This window comes from Bombina bombina, chromosome 6 (genome assembly GCF_027579735.1).
Source record: "Bombina bombina isolate aBomBom1 chromosome 6, aBomBom1.pri, whole genome shotgun sequence".
NCBI lineage: Eukaryota > Metazoa > Chordata > Amphibia > Anura > Bombinatoridae > Bombina > Bombina bombina.
In genome coordinates this window covers 153,976,599-154,000,473 of record NC_069504.1, presented here as the reverse complement: position 1 = coordinate 154,000,473, position 23,875 = coordinate 153,976,599, and the positions used below count along the sequence as shown (strand labels likewise).

Here is a 23,875-nt window from a genome sequence, read left to right as displayed (position 1 = left end):
TAAGTTTTTGCAACAGGCTGACATTAAATTGTTGTCCTGGAAGGTTCTTTTTCTATTGGCTATTGCGTCTGCATGCAGAGTTTCTGAAATGGCGGCCTTGCAATGTGAGCCTCCTTATCTGGTGTTTCACACTGATAAGGCTGTCCTATGTACCCGCTTGGGTTTTCTTCCTATGGTGGTGTTTGATCGTAACATCAATCAGGAGATTGTGGTTCCTTCCTTGTGTCCTAATCCTTCTTCTTTGAAGGGACGTTTACTTCATAATCTGGATGTTGTTCGAACTTTGAAGTTTTATCTTCAAGCTAATAAGGATTTTAGACAAACTTTGTCCTTGTTTGTTATCTACTCTGGGAAGCGTAAGGGTCTGAAGGCCTCTTCGACTTCCTTATCTTTTTGGTTGAGGATTGTTATACGCTTATCTTAAAAGTGCAGCTGGACTTAGACCTCCTCAGAGGATTACGGCTCATTCCACTAGAGCTGTGGCTTCCTCTTGGGCCTTTAAGAACGAGGCCTCTATGGATCAGATCTGTAAGGCAGCTACCTAGTCCTCCTTACATACTTTTTCAAAATTCTACTAATTTGACATTTTTGCTTCGGCTGAAGCAGCTTTTGGGAGAAAGGTTTTGCAGGCTGTGGTGCCCTCAGATTAGGGTCCGCATTTTCTTTACCCCTCCCATTATCATTCAGTGTCCTCTAGAGCTTGGGTATAGTTTTCCTAACAGTAAGGAATGATGCCGTGGACATAAATTATGCTTACCTGATAATTTCATTTCCTTCTGTATGAGGAGAGTCCACGGCCCCCGCCCGTATACTCGGATGAACGGACCAAAATTAGTTTTTCTCTTCCGGCACCATTTATACCCTGATATTTATCCTACTGTTCCTTGTTCCCTTGGCAGAATGACTGGGATATGTGGGAAGTAGGGGGAGTATTTGAGCCTTTGGCTGGGGTGCCTTTGCCTCCTAGGGGCCAGGTTCAGTATTACTAACAGTAAGGAATGATGCCTTAGAGACTCCTCATACAGAAGGAAATTAAATTATCAGGTTTTAATTTATGTTTTTAAAAAAATTGTACTTATACTAATATATTTTGCTAAGCAAGTATATAAACTGACAAATCAGAATTCGCCCTACTGATTTTATTTTGTATATAAAAAAAAAGACACATTGTTTTGATAATAGGTATTTTATTTTATTATAAACTAATCAGCAGTTTGGTTTGAGTTTTAGAGAAAACAATTATTTTTGCCTTCTTTTTTCAGTTTTCCATACACGATAAAGAAACTTCTCCTCTAAATATCTACATTAAGGTGAATGACAAGAAGATAGACAGCAAACTCAATGGTAGGTATATGTGTAGAATAAAGAAAAGCTTTTAGACAAAATTTACTTAATGACAATTTAAATTAAGGAAAGTAAAGTCAAAATGAATCTTTCATGGCTTATGAAACAAATTCTATAGAAGTAAATTGGTCTTTTTTTTAAATTCCATTCTCTAGCTCAGCCATGAATGTTTAATTTTGACATTACTGTCCCTTTAAAAACACTCTATTTTTCTTCTGTATTAAAACCATTTGGATCATTTGCATATAATAGGTACCGTTGTGTTTGCAAACAGGCTCTCTTAGAGATTTTTTTTAATCTGTTTCTAGATCTCTAGTTTAAAAGGCAGAGTCTTTAAAAAGTGAAATTTCATTTTGAATATATGATAGCTGCAAATGCATTTGTCCTGTTCGTTTAACACAAACTGTTTTGTGGCAAGTGTTAGCTGCATAATTATCAAGTTTTTTCAAAAAATGATTATCGCCATGTCCTAAAATATTTAATGTCAGACCTTTGTGTCCGTTATTTTGACTAGGAAGACTTTTATCTGTTTTATTTTCATCTGGGCTAGCAAACATTCTAGACACTGAAGCAACTCCGGTTTCTAGACTGGATGACGATACTTTTCCTCCTCTGTTCTGTTTGTTTCATCTTCAAAGAAAATAATTCCAGAGGACATTGTGTCTGGTACAGTCCTTCTACTCTGGTGGTTAAAGCAGAAGGGCTAATAGTGCCAACTTTAAGTGAAGCACTTCTTGGGGAACTTACTAGATATCAAAGTATGGGGTTTAGTTATCTGGAAATTTCTTATCAGACGCCCCTTAAAATAAATCACAAGGAAGTATAATGTACCGCGTCTCTTATGCTGCTAGTTTAAACTACAAGGTAGAACTTTAAATGGCATGGGGAGCACTTACCGATAGAACTAAGAATCTATTTGTGTCAATCTGTCTCTCCTTTTGATTATCATCGTTTTCCTCTTTCTTGTCTTCTGTTCTTCAGGCTACCTAATGCCTATAATCCTCATTACTTAGCGCATCTGGTGACTTATAGTTCCTCTTGTATTACCTTGGATATAATTTAATTTATTTAAGAGACAGAAATAATTGCAGATAATTAAGTTCACACATATGCCTACCTCCCAACATTGACAGTGTGGCAATCCTGGCAATCGTCTATAGGGGTCTTATTTACTGTATGCAGTTTGTCCTCAGTCGACTTCTATAGTTATTGTGCAGTGCATGCTGGGTACAGACACCCCCACTGTGCAGACATGTTAGAGCTTTAGCAGTGAGATATGTATGTTTCTCCAACATAGGTGTGTCCGGTCCACGGCGTCATCCTTACTTGTGGGATATTCTCTTCCCCAACAGGAAATGGCAAAGAGCCCAGCAAAGCTGGTCACATGATCCCTCCTAGGCTCCGCCTACCCTAGTCATTCTCTTTGCCGTTGTACAGGCAACATCTCCACGGAGATGGCTTAGAGTTTTTTAGTGTTTAACTGTAGTTTTTATTATTCAATCAAGAGTTTGTTATTTTAAAATAGTGCTGGTATGTACTATTTACTCAGAAACAGAAAAGAGATGAAGATTTCTGTTTGTATGAGGAAAATGATTTTAGCAACCGTCACTAAAATCCATGGCTGTTCCACACAGGACTGTTGAGAGCAATTAACTTCAGTTGGGGGAACAGTGTGCAGACTTTTGCTGCTTGAGGTATGACACATTCTAACAAGACGATGTAATGCTGGAAGCTGTCATTTTCCCTATGGGATCCGGTAAGCCATGTTTATTACGATCGTAAATAAGGGCTTCAAAAAGGGCTTATTAAGACTGTGGACTTTTTCTGGGCTAAATCGATTCATTATTAACACATATTTAGCCTTGAGGAATCATTTTATCTGGGTATTTTGATATAATAATATCGGCAGGCACTGTTTTAGACACCTTATTCTTTAGGGGCTTTCCCAAAGCATAGGCAGAGCCTCATTTTCGCGCCGGTGTTGCGCACTTGTTTTTGAGAGGCATGGCATGCAGTCGCATGTGAGAGGAGCTCTGATACTTAGAAAAGACTTTCTGAAGGCGTCATTTGGTATCGTATTCCCCTTGGGGCTTGGTTGGGTCTCAGCAAAGCAGATACCAGGGACTGTAAAGGGGTTAAAGTTCAAAACGGCTCCGGTTCCGTTATTTTAAGGGTTAAAGCTTCCAAATTTGGTGTGCAATACTTTTAAGGCTTTAAGACACTGTGGTGAAAATTTGGTGAATTTTGAACAATTCCTTCATGTTTTTTCGCAATTGCAGTAATAAAGTGTGTTCAGTTTAAAATTTAAAGTGACAGTAACGGTTTTATTTTAAAACGTTTTTTGTACTTTGTTATCAAGTTTATGCCTGTTTAACATGTCTGAACTACCAGATAGACTGTGTTCTGAATGTGGGGAAGCCAGAATTCCTATTCATTTAAATAAATGTGATTTATGTGATAATGACAATGATGCCCAAGATGATTCCTCAAGTGAGGGGAGTAAGCATGGTACTGCATCATTCCCTCCTTCGTCTACACGAGTCTTGCCCACTCAGGAGGCCCCTAGTACATCTAGCGCGCCAATACTCCTTACTATGCAACAATTAACGGCTGTAATGGATAATTCTGTCAAAAACATTTTAGCCAAAATGAACCCTTATCAGCGTAAGCGCGACTGCTCTGTTTTAGATACTGAAGAGCATGACGACGCTGATAACAATATTTCTGAAGGGCCCCCAACCCAGTCTGATGGGGCCAGGGAGGTTTTGTCTGAGGGAGAAATTACTGATTCAGGGAACATTTCTCAACAAGCTGAACCTGATGTGATTGCATTTAAATTTAAGTTGGAACATCTCCGCATTCTGCTTAAGGAGGTATTATCCACTCTGGATGATTGTGACAAGTTGGTCATCCCAGAGAAACTATGTAAAATGGACAAGTTCCTAGAGGTGCCGGGGCTCCCAGAAGCTTTTCCTATACCCAAGCGGGTGGCGGACATTGTTAATAAAGAATGGGAAAGGCCCGGTATTCCTTTCGTCCCTCCCCCCATATTTAAAAAATTGTTTCCTATGGTCGACCCCAGAAAGGACTTATGGCAGACAGTCCCCAAGGTCGAGGGAGCGGTTTCCACTATAAACAAACGCACCACTATACCCATAGAGGATAGTTGTGCTTTCAAAGATCCTATGGATAAAAAATTAGAAGGTTTGCTTAAAAAGATGTTTGTTCAGCAGGGTTACCTTCTACAACCAATTTCATGCATTGTCCCTGTCGCTACAGCCGCATGTTTCTGGTTCGATGAGCTGATAAAGGCGGTCGATAGTGATTCTCCTCCTTATGAGGAGATTATGGACAGAATCAATGCTCTCAAATTGGCTAATTCTTTCACCCTAGACGCCACTTTGCAATTGGCTAGGTTAGCGGCTAAGAATTCTGGGTTTGCTATTGTGGCGCGCAGAGCGCTTTGGTTGAAATCTTGGTCGGCTGATGCGTCTTCCAAGAACAAGCTACTTAACATTCCTTTCAAGGGGAAAACGCTGTTTGGCCCTGACTTGAAAGAGATTATCTCTGATATCACTGGGGGTAAGGGCCACGCCCTTCCTCAGGATCGGCCTTTCAAGGCAAAAAATAAACCTAATTTTCGTCCCTTTCGTAGAAACGGACCAGCCCAAAGTGCTACGTCCTCTAAGCAAGAGGGTAATACTTCTCAAGCCAAGCCAGCTTGGAGACCAATGCAAGGCTGGAACAAGGGTAAGCAGGCCAAGAAACCTGCCACTGCTACCAAGACAGCATGAAATGTTGGCCCCCGATCCGGGACCGGATCTGGTGGGGGGCAGACTCTCTCTCTTCGCTCAGGCTTGGGCAAGAGATGTTCTGGATCCTTGGGCGCTAGAAATAGTCTCCCAAGGTTATCTTCTGGAATTCAAGGGACTTCCCCCAAGGGGGAGGTTCCACAGGTCTCAGTTGTCTTCAGACCATATAAAAAGACAGGCATTCTTACATTGTGTAGAAGACCTGTTAAAAATGGGAGTGATTCATCCTGTTCCATTAAGAGAACAAGGGATAGGGTTCTACTCCAATCTGTTCATAGTTCCCAAAAAAGAGGGAACGTTCAGACCAATCTTAGATCTCAAGATCTTAAACAAGTTTCTCAAGGTTCCATCGTTCAAGATGGAAACCATTCGAACTATTCTTCCTTCCATCCAGGAAGGTCAATTCATGACCACGGTGGATTTAAAGGATGCGTATCTACATATTCCTATCCACAAGGAACATCATCGGTTCCTGAGGTTCGCATTCCTGGACAAACATTACCAGTTCGTGGCGCTTCCTTTCGGATTAGCCACTGCTCCAAGGATTTTCACAAAGGTACTAGGGTCCCTTCTAGCTGTGCTAAGACCAAGGGGCATTGCTGTAGTACCTTACTTGGACGACATTCTAATTCAAGCGTCGTCCCTTCCTCAAGCAAAGGCTCACACGGACATTGTCCTGGCCTTTCTCAGATCTCACGGATGGAAAGTGAACGTGGAAAAGAGTTCTCTATCTCCGTCAACAAGGGTTCCCTTCTTGGGAACAATAATAGACTCCTTAGAAATGAGGATTTTTCTGACAGAGGCCAGAAAAACAAAGCTTCTAGACTCTTGTCGGATACTTCATTCCGTTCCTCTTCCTTCCATAGCTCAGTGCATGGAAGTGATCGGGTTGATGGTAGCGGCAATGGACATAGTTCCTTTTGCGCGCATTCATCTAAGACCATTACAACTGTGCATGCTCAGTCAGTGGAATGGGGACTATACAGACTTGTCTCCGAAGATACAAGTAAATCAGAGGACCAGAGACTCACTCCGTTGGTGGCTGTCCCTGGACAACCTGTCACGAGGGATGACATTCCGCAGACCAGAGTGGGTCATTGTCACGACCGACGCCAGTCTGATGGGCTGGGGCGCGGTCTGGGGATCCCTGAAAGCTCAGGGTCTTTGGTCTCGGGAAGAATCTCTGTTACCGATAAATATTCTGGAACTGAGAGCGATATTCAATGCTCTCAAGGCTTGGCCTCAGCTAGCGAGGGCCAAGTTCATACGGTTTCAATCAGACAACATGACAACTGTTGCGTACATCAACCATCAGGGGGGAACAAGGAGTTCCCTGGCGATGGAAGAAGTGACCAAAATCATTCTATGGGCGGAGTCTCACTCCTGCCACCTGTCTGCTATCCACATCCCAGGAGTGGAAAATTGGGAAGCGGATTTTCTGAGTCGTCAGACATTGCATCCGGGGGAGTGGGAACTCCATCCGGAAATCTTTGCCCAAGTCACTCAGCTGTGGGGCATTCCAGACATGGATCTGATGGCCTCTCGTCAGAACTTCAAAGTTCCTTGCTACGGGTCCAGATCCAGGGATCCCAAGGCGGCTCTAGTGGATGCACTAGTAGCACCTTGGACCTTCAAACTAGCTTATGTGTTCCCGCCGTTTCCTCTCATCCCCAGGCTGGTAGCCAGGATCAATCAGGAGAGGGCGTCGGTGATCTTGATAGCTCCTGCGTGGCCACGCAGGACTTGGTCTGCAGATCTGGTGAATATGTCATCGGCTCCACCTTGGAAGCTACCTTTGAGACGAGACCTTCTTGTTCAGGGTCCGTTCGAACATCCGAATCTGGTTTCACTCCAGCTGACTGCTTGGAGATTGAACGCTTGATCTTATCGAAGCGAGGATTCTCAGATTCTGTTATCGATACTCTTGTTCAGGCCAGAAAGCCTGTAACTAGAAAGATTTACCACAAAATTTGGAAAAAATATATCTGTTGGTGTGAATCTAAAGGATTCCCTTGGGACAAGGTTAAGATTCCTAGGATTCTATCCTTCCTTCAAGAAGGATTGGACAAAGGACTATCTGCAAGTTCCCTGAAGGGACAGATTTCTGCCTTGTCTGTGTTACTTCACAAAAAGCTGGCCGCTGTGCCAGATGTTCAAGCCTTTGTTCAGGCTCTGGTTAGAATTAAGCCTGTTTACAAACCTTTGACTCCTCCTTGGAGTCTCAATTTAGTTCTTTCAGTTCTTCAGGGGGTTCCGTTTGAACCCTTGCATTCCGTTGATATTAAGATATTATCTTGGAAAGTTTTGTTTTTAGTTGCAATTTCTTCTGCTAGAAGAGTTTCAGAATTATCTGCTCTGCAGTGTTCTCCTCCTTATCTGGTGTTCCATGCAGATAAGGTGGTTTTACGTACTAAACCTGGTTTTCTTCCAAAAGTTGTTTCTAATAAAAACATTAACCAGGAGATTATCGTACCTTCTCTGTGTCCGAAACCAGTTTCAAAGAAGGAACGTTTGTTGCACAATTTGGATGTTGTTCGCGCTCTAAAATTCTATTTAGATGCTACAAAGGATTTTAGACAAACATCTTCCTTGTTTGTTGTTTATTCCGGTAAAAGGAGAGGGCAAAAAGCAACTTCTACCTCTCTCTCTTTTTGGATTAAAAGCATCATCAGATTGGCTTATGAGACTGCCGGACGGCAGCCTCCCGAAAGAATCACAGCTCATTCCACTAGGGCTGTGGCTTCCACATGGGCCTTCAAGAACGAGGCTTCTGTTGATCAGATATGTAGGGCAGCGACTTGGTCTTCACTGCACACTTTTACCAAATTTTACAAGTTTGATACTTTTGCTTCTTCTGAGGCTATTTTTGGGAGAAAGGTTTTGCAAGCCGTGGTGCCTTCCATTTAGGTGACCTGATTTGCTCCCTTCCTTCATCCGTGTCCTAAAGCTTTGGTATTGGTTCCCACAAGTAAGGATGACGCCGTGGACCGGACACACCTATGTTGGAGAAAACAGAATTTATGTTTACCTGATAAATTACTTTCTCCAACGGTGTGTCCGGTCCACGGCCCGCCCTGGTTTTTTTAATCAGGTCTGATAATTTATTTTCTTTAACTACAGTCACCACGGTACCATATGGTTTCTCCTATGCAAATATTCCTCCTTAACGTCGGTCGAATGACTGGGGTAGGCGGAGCCTAGGAGGGATCATGTGACCAGCTTTGCTGGGCTCTTTGCCATTTCCTGTTGGGGAAGAGAATATCCCACAAGTAAGGATGACGCCGTGGACCGGACACACCGTTGGAGAAAGTAATTTATCAGGTAAACATAAATTCTGTTTTTAAATAAAGAAAAAACCTTCTTTAGTTCCTCTAAGGTCAGCTCACTATGCAATTCATCTCTGATCAGGATCATTTGTGCTGAGTCGCACTTTGTTTTGATGATGTGGGATTTTGTGGGGTTTTACTGTCATTTTGCACGATTTGGAAGTAAACTTCCTTGAATTGAAAAGGAAAAGAAAGTGTATGTACCTTTGCCTGCCAGATACACACTCCCTTGCTAGTTCTGGGAAAAGTATTCATTGGATGCTTAAAGGCACATGAAACCCACATTTTTTGTTTAATTCTGAGAGCATGAAATTTTAATTTTTATTCTATAGGTATCCTTTGTTGAAAAGTATACCTAGGTAGGATCAGGAGCTCAATAAGATAAGAGCAAAGTCCATAAAGAGATGGGTATGCTCAAAAAAGTGTTGCTTATTGTGTACTATCTGTAAATACTTGAATAAGGATGTTTTAAAATGTAACTTTTAATTAAGCTTAAAGGGACATTATACACTCATTTTTTCTTTGCATAAATGTTTTGTAGATCTATTTATAAAGCCCATAAAGTTTTTTTTTAAATAAATGTATAGTTTTGCTTATTTTTAAATAACATTGCTCTGATTTTCAGACTCCTAACCAAGCCCCAAAGTTTTATTTAAATATCACGTCAGCTACCTTCTCCAGCTTGCTCCTGTTTGTGTAAAGGGTCTTTTCACATGCAAAAGAAGGGGGAGGGGGGAGGGTCTTATTTCCCACTTGTAGTGGGCTTTCCAGCTACCTTTTCAACAGAGCCAAACTGTCAGCTTCTAAGTAACTTTTTAAACAGTTTTATACTGGATTTTTATGTCAGTATCTGTGCATCTTGTTCTTTATAGTAGTGTCTATTACATGCAGTTATATGAAAATGAGTGTATACTGTCCTTTTAAATAAAAAAAGAGCAGCAAAAAAAGGTTTGAGAGCTGCTTGTTGCTCACACACATAAAAACACACCTCCAGTGTAAATATATAAAGTGAATAGTAGCTATATGTTGAGACTAGTATCGAGTTAGATCATAATACTAGAGAGAGGAGGCTGATACAATGCTTCTGCAACAACAGATACTGTGTCTTTAAGTAATTCCAATCTATAGCTCAGTGTATATTATCAGCTTGATTATATCACTATTACTATACACAGTGGCTATACTGAGGGTGTTACCACTCCTAGTGATACTAAGAGATAAACCAACATGTACCAAACTCTAGCTAAAAATATATTAACTTGATCGATTTTGAACTAGTTCAACATTAATGTCTAATATTGTTCAACAACAACTGAAGGGCAGTTAAAATACAAAAAATCCCCTGACGCGGTCGCGTTTCACATACGCTTCCTCAGAGGGGTGAGGTGAGGATCAGGAGCTTCTGATTGGTGGGTGCAAATATATGTTATTGGCTCATCATGTGCATTGATGTTCCTTCAACAAAGGATACAAAGAGAATGAAGCAAATTAGATAATAGAAGTGAATTGGAAAGTTATTTAAAACTGTATGCTCTATCTGAATCCTACATGCAAAATGTTGGGTTTCATGTCCCTTTAAAGTCCCTCTACAATGTGATGTGACTGGATACATTTTGAGGTAAGATGTCTTCCTTTTTCACACAAACTTTCTTGTGATATGTTCTAGTCTGCTGTTTGCATTTATGTCATCAATATATATCACTTTATCCTTTTTGTAAAGCTCCTGTCTCAAAAGTTATCAATGATACGATTAATTTCTGCAACTGCAAAATAATATTTATCTCTTTGCAGTAAATCTGTACAACTGCTTTTATGGACGAAGCGACTGCAGCTTGTGCCTGGCTGCTGACTCTACATACGACTGTGTCTGGTGCGGCGACAAGTGTGCCTACCGGAAAATGTGTAACGATCCAGTGACATCTGAATGTCCCGCTCCAGAAATCACAGATGTAAGTTCTGTCACATTAAGCACTGTAAAAAATGACTTGTTTCATTAGTTTTGTTTAAAACCATTAGGATGTTTTGTCTTTAGAAAAAAAATATTATGAAAATAATTTTGTAATATTGAAAGTATGTTCCTTTAATGTTGTGATTTGTGCAGTTTCAGTGGCTAAATAGTGTATTTCCTAATATACACATTGCCTTTTATTTCTCTCTACACTTCACCATAGTGAGTAAAAAATTAGATTTTATGAAAATAAATTATCTCTACAACATATCAGATACAGAAAGTAATGTTCTAGATTTAAAGGGACATGAATTCAAAACATTTTCCTTCAAGATTCAGATAGAAAATACTATTTTAATCAACTTTCCAATTAACTTCTGTTATCTAATTTGCTTAGTTCTCTTGGTGTCCTTTATTGAAAAGCATACCTAGGTAGGCTCAGGAGGTAGGAGCTTGCTGCTGATTGATGGCTGCAAATATAGGCCTCTTGTGATTGGCTTACCACTGTGTTCAGCTACCTCCCAGTAGTACATTGCTGCTCCTTCCTAGAAAATGATGCACAATTGATAATAGAAATAAATTGGAAAGTAGTTTAAAACTGTATGCTCTATCTGAATCATGAAAGAAACATTTTGGGTTATATGTCCCTTTAAACCTATTGGTAACAAAGTTACAGTATATAAAGAAACTGCATCAGCATAAACGTCTGAATAATGAAACAAATTTATTACCTCTGAAAACTATTGTAGTTCTTTTGCAATGTTTCAGCATCACCAAATGTTATTTTAATGTGAACAGGCCAAAGTCAATCAACATGCACAGAGAAAGGCTGCACACCTTAAAGGGAAACTTAAAAATTAAAATGCTCTGATGAGTTAGATATGTATTACTGTAATGAGTGTTCATAACAATTCTAAGGGCTAAATCATACAGTTTTACTTCTAGTAGTCCCTTAGCTGTTCATAGCTGGTAAGCTAATAAAGAGTGACATATGTGCTCAGGAGTTGCCTTCAGTAATGTTTTTAACCCCTTTGCAGGAGTTACACATTTGGCTAGATCTATCAGATGGTGAATGCCCCTCATGCGAGCCTGCAACTGGTATTTATACGTAGCGGCTTAAACTGCTGCTTCCTAAACCCTCTCCGCCACCTCAGAGGTGGGGGAATAAAATGACCCCAGATTGATCTGACTCGGGTGATTGACAAACCTGTCTCGTATGATTGGTTGTCCAAGAGCAGTGGGTGGAGTTGCACTAGTTTAATATCATCCATTGATAAATGTGCTCATGAAATGCTGCCTGTAATTTGGGATCCAAGCCAACAGGTTCACTATCCCTTGTGCATCCAGATAAGGCTTAAAGGGACAGTATACACTCATTTTCATATAACTGCATGTAATAGACACTACTATAAAGAATAAGATGCACAGATACTGATATAAAAATCCAGTATAAAACTGTTTAAAAACTTACGTAGAAGCTGTCAGTTTAGCTCTGTTGAAAAGGCAGCTGGAAAGCCCACTGCAAGTGGCAAATAAGACACTCCCCCCTCCCCCTTCTTTTGCATATAAAAAGACCCTTTACACAAACAGGAGCAAGCTGGAGTAGGTAGTCGAGCGTATTCACATAAAACTTTGGGGCTTGGTTAGGAGTCTGAAAATCAGAGCAATGTTATTTAAAAATAAGCAAAACTATACATTTATTTAAAAAAACAACTTTATGGGCTATATAAAGAGATCATCTACAAAACATTTATGCAAAGAAAAAATGAGTTTATAATGTCCCTTTAATCTGCCCCATATAGGAACACAGTAGTAGTGCATTACTAAAATGTCAGCACATCAGGGCATTTTTATTGTACTTTTATATCCTATTAAGACATAAGATTTTTGAGCTAAGTGCTCTTATCTTTTGAATCCTCCCCACAAATGACTATACTTAAGCAAATAAATACAATTTTATATAAAATACAATACATTTGTCTTTAAAACATTAATAATCCTCAGTTATGAAAGTGTTCAAAGTAACCTTCATCATTATTAGTTTTAATTGTACTGTATTTTCTTTCTATTTAATTTTTTTAAAGTACATTTTTAATTTTTTTGGCTCATTATCCCAGTGTAATTATCTGACCACAAACAATATCAGCATCGTATTACCCTTCTTTCCAAGTCTGGCTTCCCTGCCTTGTCTTTTTTTATTGGTCCCCTTGTATAGCACAGCAGAAATTAGTGTGTTACAAATAAACATAATACAGGTAGAAAACCCTTTAAAGTAATTTATGCAATATTTACATGTAATTATACAGCTTATACATGATTGCAATAGTTTTTTATAATGTGTTATACTTTTGTATTCATAGTACCCTAAGAAAGGCTATTTGCATTTTAGAACACAAAAATCAAAGACACTGTCAGAGAAGATTGTGACTTACAAACGGGGCAAAAAAGGTTACTTTTGCTAAAAAAAAAAAAAAAAAATATTTTGTGATTCAGATGCATGCAATTTTAAGCAACTTTCTAATTTACTCCTATTATCACATTTTCTTCATTCTCTTGGTATCTTTATTTCAAAAGCAAGAATGTAAGTTTAGATGCCGGCCCATTTTTGGTGAGAACAACCTGGATTGTTCTTGCTGATTGGTGGATAAATTCACCCACCAATAAACAAGTGCTGTCCAGGGTCCTGAACCAAAAATTGTCTGGCTCCTTAGCTTAGATGCCTTCTTTTTCAAACAAAGATAGCAAGAGAACGAAGAAAAATTGATAATAGGAGTAAATTAGAAAGTTGCTTAAAATTGCATGCTCTATCTGAATCATGAAAGTTTAAAGGGACAGTCTACACCAGAATTGTTATTGTTTTAAAAGATAGATAATCCCTTTTTTACCCATTCCCCAGTTTTGCATAACCAACACAGTTATATTTATATATTTTTTACCTCTGTGATTATCTTGTATCTGAGCCTCTGCAAACTGCCCCTTATTTCAGTTCTTTTGACAGACTTGCAGTTTAGCCAATCAGTGATAGCTCCCAGGTAACTTCACGTGCACGAGCACAGTGTTATCTATATGAAATTCATGAACTAACACCCTCTAGTGGTGAAAAACCTGTTAAAATGCATTCTTAAGAGGCGGCCTTCAAGGTCTAAGAAATTAGCATATGAACCTCCTAGGTTAAGCTTTCAACTAAGAATACCAAGAGAACAAAGCAAAATTGGTGATAAAAGTAAATTGGAAAATTGTTTAAAATTACATGCCCTATCTGAATCATGAAAGTTTATTTTGGACTAGACTGTCCCTTTAATTTTGACTAGACTATCCCTTTAATTAAAAAGTTTGGATTATGGAATTTCAGATTTGGGAATTTGTACCTGTAATAATAATAGCAATCCTTTTGCTGTAGCATATTTTTGCAAACCATTGTACAGTAGTAAATACTATATGTGCATACAAAGTCTTGTTTGTTTACTTTTCATTTTTCTGGAGGCAAATTTTTCTTCTCATTCTGTAGCAAATCAATACAGCAGTTTGCTCATAGCTAAAACAAAAAGCGTAAAGGCCTGCAGCGCTGTTTTGACTATGTACCACAAAGAAACTGTGCTCTGCTACATATAAATATCCTGCCCCCAATCCTTCCCTGTTTCTGCTAGTGATGCTCTGACATGTTTTCTTATCTCTACACAGCGTGGTGCACTTTTGCCCGCACAGTAATTTTCCAACTATGTGTGGTATTTATCTGATTAATGCTTGCAAGTTGTCTTGCAGGTCACTGAAGCTGTGGATGGGAATAATACTGCTTTAGACCTTATTAAAGATTTGTACTTTGTCCTTGGAGGACGATGATATCAGATTTATATTGGATTTTCCAGCTCGGTATAGCCAGTTCTGGATTTAGAAACTTGCCGATTGCTATTTTTCTTTTTGTAATGCTACAGCTGATGCTGTCTCGTGTATAAATAATAGATCTACAGCATTGCTAGGCCTCAAAAATTTATTTTTTTCTACTCTCCCAGGAAATATGTTAGTTTAGTAAATCCATGTTTTTACTTTGACTAATCTGAAACAACACAAACCAATTTATTTGATTAAAGGAAATTGTCTAAAAAAAATAAGACCAAGGAAAAAAACTAAACAAAATTGTGTGCATCATCTCATCTTGTAGTGATACTTTTCAATTGAATCTCTCACTCTCTTACCCCTTTCAGTGAAATCTTAACGGGCAGTTATTTTTTCAGTGCAATCGCTTTCCTCAGAAATAGTGATAACATTCTGTGCAGGCTTTCTTGCAGTAGACGTAGTGATAACATTCTGTGCAGGCTTTCTTGCAGTAGACGTAGTGATAACATTCTGTGCAGGCTTTCTTGCAGTAGACGTAGTGATAACATTCTGTGCAGGCTTTCTTGCAGTAGACGTAGTGATAACATTCTGTGCAGGCTTTCTTGCAGTAGACGTAGTGATAACATTCTGTGCAGGCTTTCTTGCAGTAGACGTAGTGATAACATTCTGTGCAGGCTTTCTTGCAGTAGACGCAGTGATAACATTCTGTTCAGGCTTTCTTGCAGTAGACACAGTGATAACATTCTGTGCAGGCTTTCTTTCAGTAGACGTAGTGATAACATTCTGTGCAGGCTTTCTTGCAGTAGACGTAGTGATAACATTCTGTGCAGGCTTTCTTGCAGTAGACGCAGTGATAACATTGGCTTTCTTGCAGTAGACGCAGTGATAACATTCTGTGCAGGCTTTCTTGCAGTAGACACAGTGATAACATTCTGTGCAGGCTTTCTTGCAGTAGACGTAGTGATAACATTCTGTGCAGGCTTTCTTGCAGTAGACACAGTGATAACATTCTGTGCAGGCTTTCTTGCAGTAGACGTAGTGATAACATTCTGTGCAGGCTTTCTTGCAGTAGACGCAGTGATAACATTCTGTGCAGGCTTTCTTGCAGTAGACACAGTGATAACATTCTGTGCAGGCTTTCTTGCAGTAGACGTCGTGATAACATTCTGTGCAGGCTTTCTTGCAGCAGACGTAGTGATAACATTCTGTGCAGGCTTTCTTGCAGTAGATGCAGTGATAACATTCTGTGCAGGCTTTCTTGCAGTAGACACAGTGATAACATTGGCTTTCTTGCAGTAGACACAGTGATAACATTCTGTGCAGGCTTTCTTGCAGTAGACACAGTGATAACATTCTGTGCAGGCTTTCTTGCAGTAGACGCAGTGATAACATTGGCTTTCTTGCAGTAGACGCAGTGATAACATTCTGTGCAGGCTTTCTTGCAGTAGACACAGTGATAACATTCTGTGCAGGCTTTCTTGCAGTAGACGTCGTGATAACATTCTGTGAAGGTTTTCTTGCAGTAGATGTAGTGATAACATTCTGTGTAGGCTTTCTTGCAGTAGACGTAGTGATAACATTCTGTGCAGGCTTTCTTGCAGTAGACGTCGTGATAACATTCTGTGCAGGCTTTCTTGCAGTAGACGTCGTGATAACATTCTGTGAAGGTTTTCTTGCAGTAGACGTAGTGATAACATTCTGTGCAGGTTTTCTTGCAGTAGACACAGTGATAACATTCTGTGCAGGCTTTCTTGCAGTAGACACAGTGATAACATTCTGTGCAGGCTTTCTTGCAGTAGACACAGTGATAACATTCTGTGCAGGCTTTCTTGCAGTAGACGCAGTGATAACATTGGCTTTCTTGCAGTAGACGCAGTGATAACATTCTGTGCAGGCTTTCTTGCAGTAGACACAGTGATAACATTCTGTGCAGGCTTTCTTGCAGTAGACACAGTGATAACATTCTGTGAAGGTTTTCTTGCAGTAGATGTAGTGATAACATTCTGTGCAGGCTTTCTTGCAGTAGACGTAGTGATAACATTCTGTGCAGGCTTTCTTGCATAGACGTAGTGATAACATTCTGTGCAGGTTTTCTTGCAGTAGACATAGTGATAACATTCTGTGCAGGCTTTCTTGCAGTAGACGCAGTGATAACATTCTGTGCAGGCTTTCTTGCAGTAGACGCAGTGATAACATTCTGTGCAGGCTTTCTTGCAGTAGACACAGTGATAACATTCTGTGCAGGCTTTCTTGCAGTAAACCTAGTGATAACATTCTGTGAAGGCTTTCTTGCAGTAGACACAGTGATAACATTCTGTGCAGGCTTTCTTGCAGTAGACACAGTGATAACATTCTGTGCAGGCTTTCTTGCAGTAGACGCAGTGATAACATTCTGTGCAGGCTTTCTTGCAGTAGACGCAGTGATAACATTCTGTGCAGGCTTTCTTGCAGTAGACCCAGTGATAACATTCTGTGCAGGCTTTCTTGCAGTAGACATAGTGATAACATTCTGTGCAGGCTTTCTTGCCGTAGACGCAGTGATAACATTCTGTGAAGACTTTCTTGCAGTAGACGTCGTGATAACATTCTGTGCAGGCTTTCTTGCAGTAGACACAGTGATAACATTCTGTGCAGGCTTTCTTGCAGTAGACGCAGTGATAACATTCTGTGCAGGCTTTCTTGCAGTAGACGTAGTGATAACATTCTGTGCAGGCTTTCTTGCAGTAGACGTAGTGATAACATTCTGTGCAGGCTTTCTTGCAGTAGACGCAGTGATAACATTCTGTGCAGGCTTTCTTGCAGTAGACGCAGTGATAACATTCTGTGCAGGCTTTCTTGCAGTAGACGTAGTGATAACATTCTGTGCAGGCTTTCTTGCAGTAGACGCAGTGATAACATTCTGTGCAGGCTTTCTTGCAGTAGACGTAGTGATAACATTCTGTGCAGGCTTTCTTGCAGTAGACACAGTGATAACATTCTGTGCAGGCTTTCTTGCAGTAGACGTAGTGATAACATTCTGTGCAGGCTTTCTTGCAGTAGACGTAGTGATAACATTCTGTGCAGGCTTTCTTGCAGTAGACGTAGTGATAACATTCTGTGCAGGCTTTCTTGCAGTAGACGTAGTGATAACATTCTGTGCAGGCTTTCTTGCAGTAGACGTAGTGATAACATTCTGTGCAGGCTTTCTTGCAGTAGACGTAGTGATAACATTCTGTGCAGGCTTTCTTGCAGTAGACGTAGTGATAACATTCTGTGCAGGCTTTCTTGCAGTAGATACAGTGATAACATTCTGTGTAGGCTTTTTTGCATTAGACGTAGTGATAACATTCTGTGCAGGCTTTCTAGCAGTAGACGCAGTGATAACATTCTTTGCAGGCTTTCTTGCAGTAGACGATAACATTAAAGGGACAGTTCACCCAAACATTTTCTCCCAATTAAATTGTTCCCAATGATCCATTTTACCTGCTGGAGTGTATTAAATTGTTTACAAGTAGCTCCTTTACCCCTATTGTGGCATTTGAAATAGCTGATTTAGCTTGTGGTTTCCCAACCTATACTGAAAGTTTTGATACTGGAGTCTCAGCTATAGAATAGCCTAAGTAAACATGGTCAGCAGAAGAAATTAAACTCACAGTGGGGTGCAGGATAGTTAAGTAATAAAATTATAATTTTACATTGTTCTTTCTATGTATTGAGCTTTAGTTTTCCAGACAAATATAAGAAGGAAGCAAGTGTGTGTACACAAAGTGATAACATAATGAGAGATATTACCTGAAGCTCAACCCATTGTAATAGGCTGTGGTTTAAAAGCACAAAACCAGCTACTTCATATACACAGATAAACCTGAAAATGCAATTTCACGTACATTTTATCCTCTGCAGCTGGTCTAACAAATCATTGAAAATACATTAATATAAAAACAATTGTACAGTGTACTGTCCCTTTAAAGGTAACCATCGTTAAAAACCCTTACATAAACCCAAGAAACCTCTTTAAAACCAGCAGTCAAATTCTCAACTTCTCAGATAACTACTTTAATGCACAAGTTTAGCTCAGCAATGCCATTTTCTGCAGTGACAGTTTCAGAACACATGTTCCCCTCTTGGAATCAACAAAAAGAATAGAAAACATGGGATGACCTACTGTGTCCCTAGAGTAGATCCTCTGCACTGGTTCCCACAGTTCTTTGCACCACTGTCTGCTCTTACCAAGAGTCACATGGGAGGACAGTCATGTGATGCTTCCCAGGCAATGACTGACCAGATGCAAAGAAGGCTGTCAGGTTAGAGCGGCGCACCACAAGTGCTATAAACCAGTGTGCTGTCACTGTAGGATTATTCCCTAGCAGCCAATGTATGTGAGCCAGTGGGAAATAAGAACACAGTCTGTAAACTTCCTCCAGCAGGGAACCATCTAGGTCACTGGTTTTCAAACCTTTTCTCAGACCTCCCAAACAGGCCAGATTTTGAGGATATCTGAACTAGAGATCAGCTGATTAGTAAACCTGGTTATTTTACCTGCTCTCACCTAAGGTAATCCTGAAAAACTAGCCTGTTAGGGAGGCCTGAAGACAGGTGATCTAGGTGCTAGTTTTTGTATTGCACAAAGCAACCGTGCCCCACTTTAGAAGTTGACAATTGATTGGATAAATGGGGGGAAAAATGTTTTTAATTGCTTTATAATTTTTATATCTCATATTTATAATCTTATAATGTTGATAAAATCACATGGTCATTGCTTTCCCATATATTTTCTGTTTGAATTTTGTTGCTACAAAGTATCAAGCAAATTACTAAAACCAGTCCATAAGCTTTATTTGGAGGACAGGTAGGTCACTCAGTGGGCTATTTAGCAGTCTATAGAAGTCATGTAAAGAACTATCCAGGACTGGGTTTGCTATAGATCACTGACTGCTTTTTCTGTCTGATTTGCCAGTAACCCTTTGTATTTATTTCCTTTAGTTTGAGCCCAAAGCTGCACCTTTGAATGGAGGTATCCTGTTGACCATAAAGGGATCAAATCTTGGGATTTCGTCAGATGATGTAGAAAGCATAAAAGTTGCAGGAGTTGGCTGTGCCTTTAAGAAAGAGTTTTATTCTGTTTCTAACCGGTAAGGTATTTTAAGACCAACTGTCACTGCATATTAAAAGCCTAGAGCAGAGCTGCTTAAACTGTTTTCACCTGGGACCCCTTTTTACATTGGAAGAGTTTTTGCAACCTCAAGGTCATCGCGTATCACTGACAATCTGATTAATTGTCTTACACCATGTACCTTTCATGTAGGCTTCTCCCCCAGGTGTGTAGGGATGAGCAATGCTGACCGTGCACAAAAATATGGCTTTAGCAATTTTTGACCAATTGAATACAATTTGTGTGCACATTTGAAGAGGTACTAAATTAATAACGTGGCTACCTCGCATTAAGCGAAATACGGAAAAAGTTACACACTCATACATACACACAAATAAACATATTAACAACACACATGCACACTTACTCACACATACATACTCTGTGTCACAATTTTTTTAAATAAATGTTAAAAAAAAATAATAATCTTAGTATCTCCTATTTCATGTTCATGTTTGAAATGTAGTAAGTTTAGTGTCTTGTAAAGGATATATATGATTGAACAGTAATGTTATAAGTTAATGACAAGTTGCCTTAGATGCTTAAAGGGCCATTATACACTCAATTTTTCTTTGCATAAATGTTTTGTAGATGATCTATTTATAAAGCCCATAAAGTTTGTTTGTTTTTAAAATTTATAATTTTGCTTATTTTTAAATAACATTGCTCTGATTTTCAGACTCCTAACCAAGCCCCAAAGTTTAATTTGAATACCGTCAGCTACCTTCTCCAGCTTGCTCCTGTTTGTGTAAAGGGTCTTTTCCTATGCAAAAGAAGGGGGGGGGTGTCTTATTTCCCACTTGCAGTGGGCTTTCCAACTGCCTTTTCAACAGAGCTAAACTGAAAGCTTCTAAGTACGTTTTTAAACCATTTTATACTGGATTTTTATATCAGTATCTGTGCATCTTATTCTTTATAGTAGTGTCTATTACATGCAGTTCTATGAAAATGAGTGTATACTGTCCCTTTAAGCTAAACTTGCCAGGGAGAATGGAGGAGTATAATTTATAGCGGAGACTCATTGCAGATATTAGTTTGTGTACTAGATAACCCTGTGCAGGAACATTGATCAATAGGAGACTCCCCCCCCCCCCCCCGCTGCAATTTAGGACAGGAAAAAAAGGTTTCATTACTCTATGCAGAGTACTGTGCACGACTATTACACCCAGTTTAGACAAGTGTACACTCAAATTACTACATATATTACATACTGTTTAAATAATTTTTTTTCTCTCCAAAATAGTACTTTGACTACAGTTCCTTTAAGCTTTAAATGACATATTTTAGAGTATGTACCTTTTAGTTAATACTGTTGGTAATCAACACAAAAAGCACAGCTAAAATGTTATAGAAGAAATATGATTTAAAGGGACAATCAAGTCCAAAAAGAACTTTCATGATTCAGATAGGGCATGTAATTTTAAACAACTTTCCAATTTACCTTTACCACACATTTTGCTTTATTCCCTTGGTGGTATAAGTTGAAAGCTAAACCTAAAAGGTTCATATGCTAATTTCTTAGACCTTGAAGGCCGCCTCTAATCTAAATGCATTTTGGTAGTTTTTCACCACTAGAGGGCATTAGTTCATGTGTTTCATATAGATAACATTGAGCTCATGCATGTGAATTTACCATGGAGACAGCTCTGATTGGCTAAAATACAAGTCTGTCACAAGAACTGAAATAAGGGGGCAGTCTGCTGAGGCTTAGATACAAGGTAATTACAGAGGTAAAACGTATAATTATAACTGTGTTGGTTATGCAAAACTGGGGAATTGGTAATTAAGGGATTATCTATCTTTTAAAACAACAACAAATTCTGGTGTTGACTGTCCCTTTAAAACACTATTATGTTCTTATTAGGGAACATTCTAAAAGTATTGGAAGCTCAGGTGGATCTCTAGTAATCAAGATGTGTAGGTAGCACGTATTGCTTCTAATGAGTATAATTTTACAGCCTTTTTGGTGTCAGACTATACACTTCTTAGAGTGGAAAATTCCTGTCTGTCACCAGTACATTGGTATATGCTAATGTAGGCATGTTTTAAGCATAATTACCTAATGAGATGCATGTTATTTCTTACAATATTGCATGATATAAGTTTTGGAAATAGCTCAAGAAAAGCTGCTCGTAACTAAATAAAAGTTAATCCCTTTATTTCAAACAAATTTAAAAAAAAATGGGCTTACGAGATAAAACGGGGTAAGATTTGAGAGCTGTCTTACGCATTTCAGCAAAGAGTCGTGGTCATAGCTTTAATGCCCCCTCCACTAAGTGGTTATTTAAAACAAATGCCTGAATCTTATTGGCTAATACAAAATGAATTCTTGTTTTTTTGCAGAATAATTATTAGTCTTTATTGCTTAAGGTGAATTTTGAATGTATAAGATTTAATGTTGGAAATATTATAACCGGTTTTTACAAGTACAAAAAAAACTGTTTTTAGATAAAAGCCCTGCAGTCTGTCATAGCATGACTTGCCGTTTTTGTGTCATAAAGAAGTAATGATGTAGGAGAAATTAAATATTAACAAACATTTATAAATCTGTCTTATAATGACAAGTTGTGATTTGTTGATTAATTTTTAGATAAACAGATACTACAAGCTCCGTAGTTCTTTTAAAGTAGTAATTCCCCTTATGAGGGGGAATTGGTGATGGGAACAGATTAGGGCTCTCAGGAAATTCCCGCAGGGTAATCCTATGTATCCCTGGGGGGCAGTGCCTGGATACCGGTATAGATTTAAGTAATAAGAGGGAGGAGAAAAGAGGTATCTTGTGGCACACTTGGGATGAGAGCTTAAATAATCATAAATAGGGTAGGCACAAAGGGAAAGAATGTTAAAATATAACTTTTCTTAGTTTATTCAAATAAAAACCGAAAATGTGTAGCATTAAAAGTAGGGTATAATTGTTATTGACAATTGATTCAAAGCAAACATTTATTCAGAGAGTAACATATCACCTCCTATCAGTAATCATATAGCAGAGATTAGTGAATTACATAGAGATTCATGTATCTCGTTGTGCACACTACGCAAAATTACTATTAAGCTGTTCATATTTAGATCACCATAAAAATAACGTTGCTGTGTTACTATTTATTAATCGACAAATATCCCTAAGGTGACAAAAAATGTCATGTGTGTTCGAAGTATTAAAATTTAATTTTAAAGAAGTGTGTCAAAGAGAAAAAACACACTTGTTTTACAAACTTAACATTGCTTGAGAGAGGCTTATAATGTCATGTGAATGGTTGGAAAGATCCGTGTACAGAGCAAATAATCATTCACAAATTGTGGGTTAATGGTTAATAATGATAAAGCACTGCTAATATATAACAGGACGAATTACAGATTTGCTGCTAATATTATAAACCAAAATATTCCCACTAATATACCCGGATCAACGTTCGTTCCACCAACCCACACGTTAAGCTAAGATGCCTATTAAGGCCAACAATAAATTAAATTCTATATTAGATTAAATTTAAGATATCTCAAGAAGAGCAGTGCGAACGTCTGACGCGCGTTTCGCCAACTGCTTTGTCAAAGGCGCCGAACGTTTGTGCCACTTGCTTTATACCGAAGCCAACCAATCAGAGAGGGGGTATGTCTTAGTCACACTCCATAGTTCACTTGTAATCACCTACTGATGGTTATTACCAATTGTTTTTGGGGGGAGTTTGCCTTTTCCTCAGTGCCGTATTACATGTGTTCCCAACCATGTTTTGTTTAGTTTTTTGTTGTGGGTTTTTTGCCTTTTAATTAAAAATTCATTTTTAATTGCAAGTTAAATACATGTTCAAATATAATTCCCATAAACATATACAATTTTAATAGTTAATTTTAGACATTTAAAAACATGGATTTTCCAGTTTTGGTTCTGTCTTCACAATCTTACAGCAGTAATCATTGAGACAGTTTGCAATTTGCTTTTCTCCGTCTACTATTCTACCATCAACAATTTTCAATTTTGCTATTCAAAAAAAAAAAAGTAGTACAAAAAACACACTGTTTTGTTTTGTTTTTTGCTGGCAAGCTGTGAGATCACGTGACGTCTTCATAAGTTTGGCATTTATGTTTCATATTTCAGTGATATTAATAGAACTTTTGCTTTTTAGCAACTGCTGTTTCTGGACTGTTTGTGGCATTTGCTGATTTGCTCTTTTTTTCTACCTATAGAGTTGTATGTGAAGTTGGCAGCTCTCTGTCTTCTGTGGCTGTTTCAGGCAAAGTTGAAGTTTCCATAAAAGGGAAGATGGGTGAATCCCCAGATGGTCTTGTATTCATGTATCAGGTGAGTAATATATAATAGCTCTCTCTCTCTGGGGACAGTTTGGAGAGGTGATATCGCCAAGTGTAAACAACAATATCTTAATTCATTTATGCAATATTTACACGTCACAGCTTAAACATGTAAGCTAAATGTAGTTTTATATATTTTATAAAAAAGAAGAAAAAGACCACTATTTTCCAG

General features: G+C 38.7%; 1 protein-coding gene across 2 annotated transcripts in view; it reads left to right on the top strand.

The window, feature by feature from the left end:
• PLXNB2 (plexin B2) overlaps positions 1-23,875 on the top strand; it is a gene marked incomplete in the record, with an annotated part of 627,297 nt that overhangs the window by 481,884 nt on the left and 121,538 nt on the right. For both annotated transcript variants that reach the window (XM_053716644.1, XM_053716645.1), the window contains 4 exon segments: positions 1,263-1,344; positions 10,274-10,431; positions 19,227-19,375; positions 23,581-23,695. In XM_053716644.1, the coding sequence (XP_053572619.1) occupies positions 1,263-1,344; positions 10,274-10,431; positions 19,227-19,375; positions 23,581-23,695 (504 nt within the window).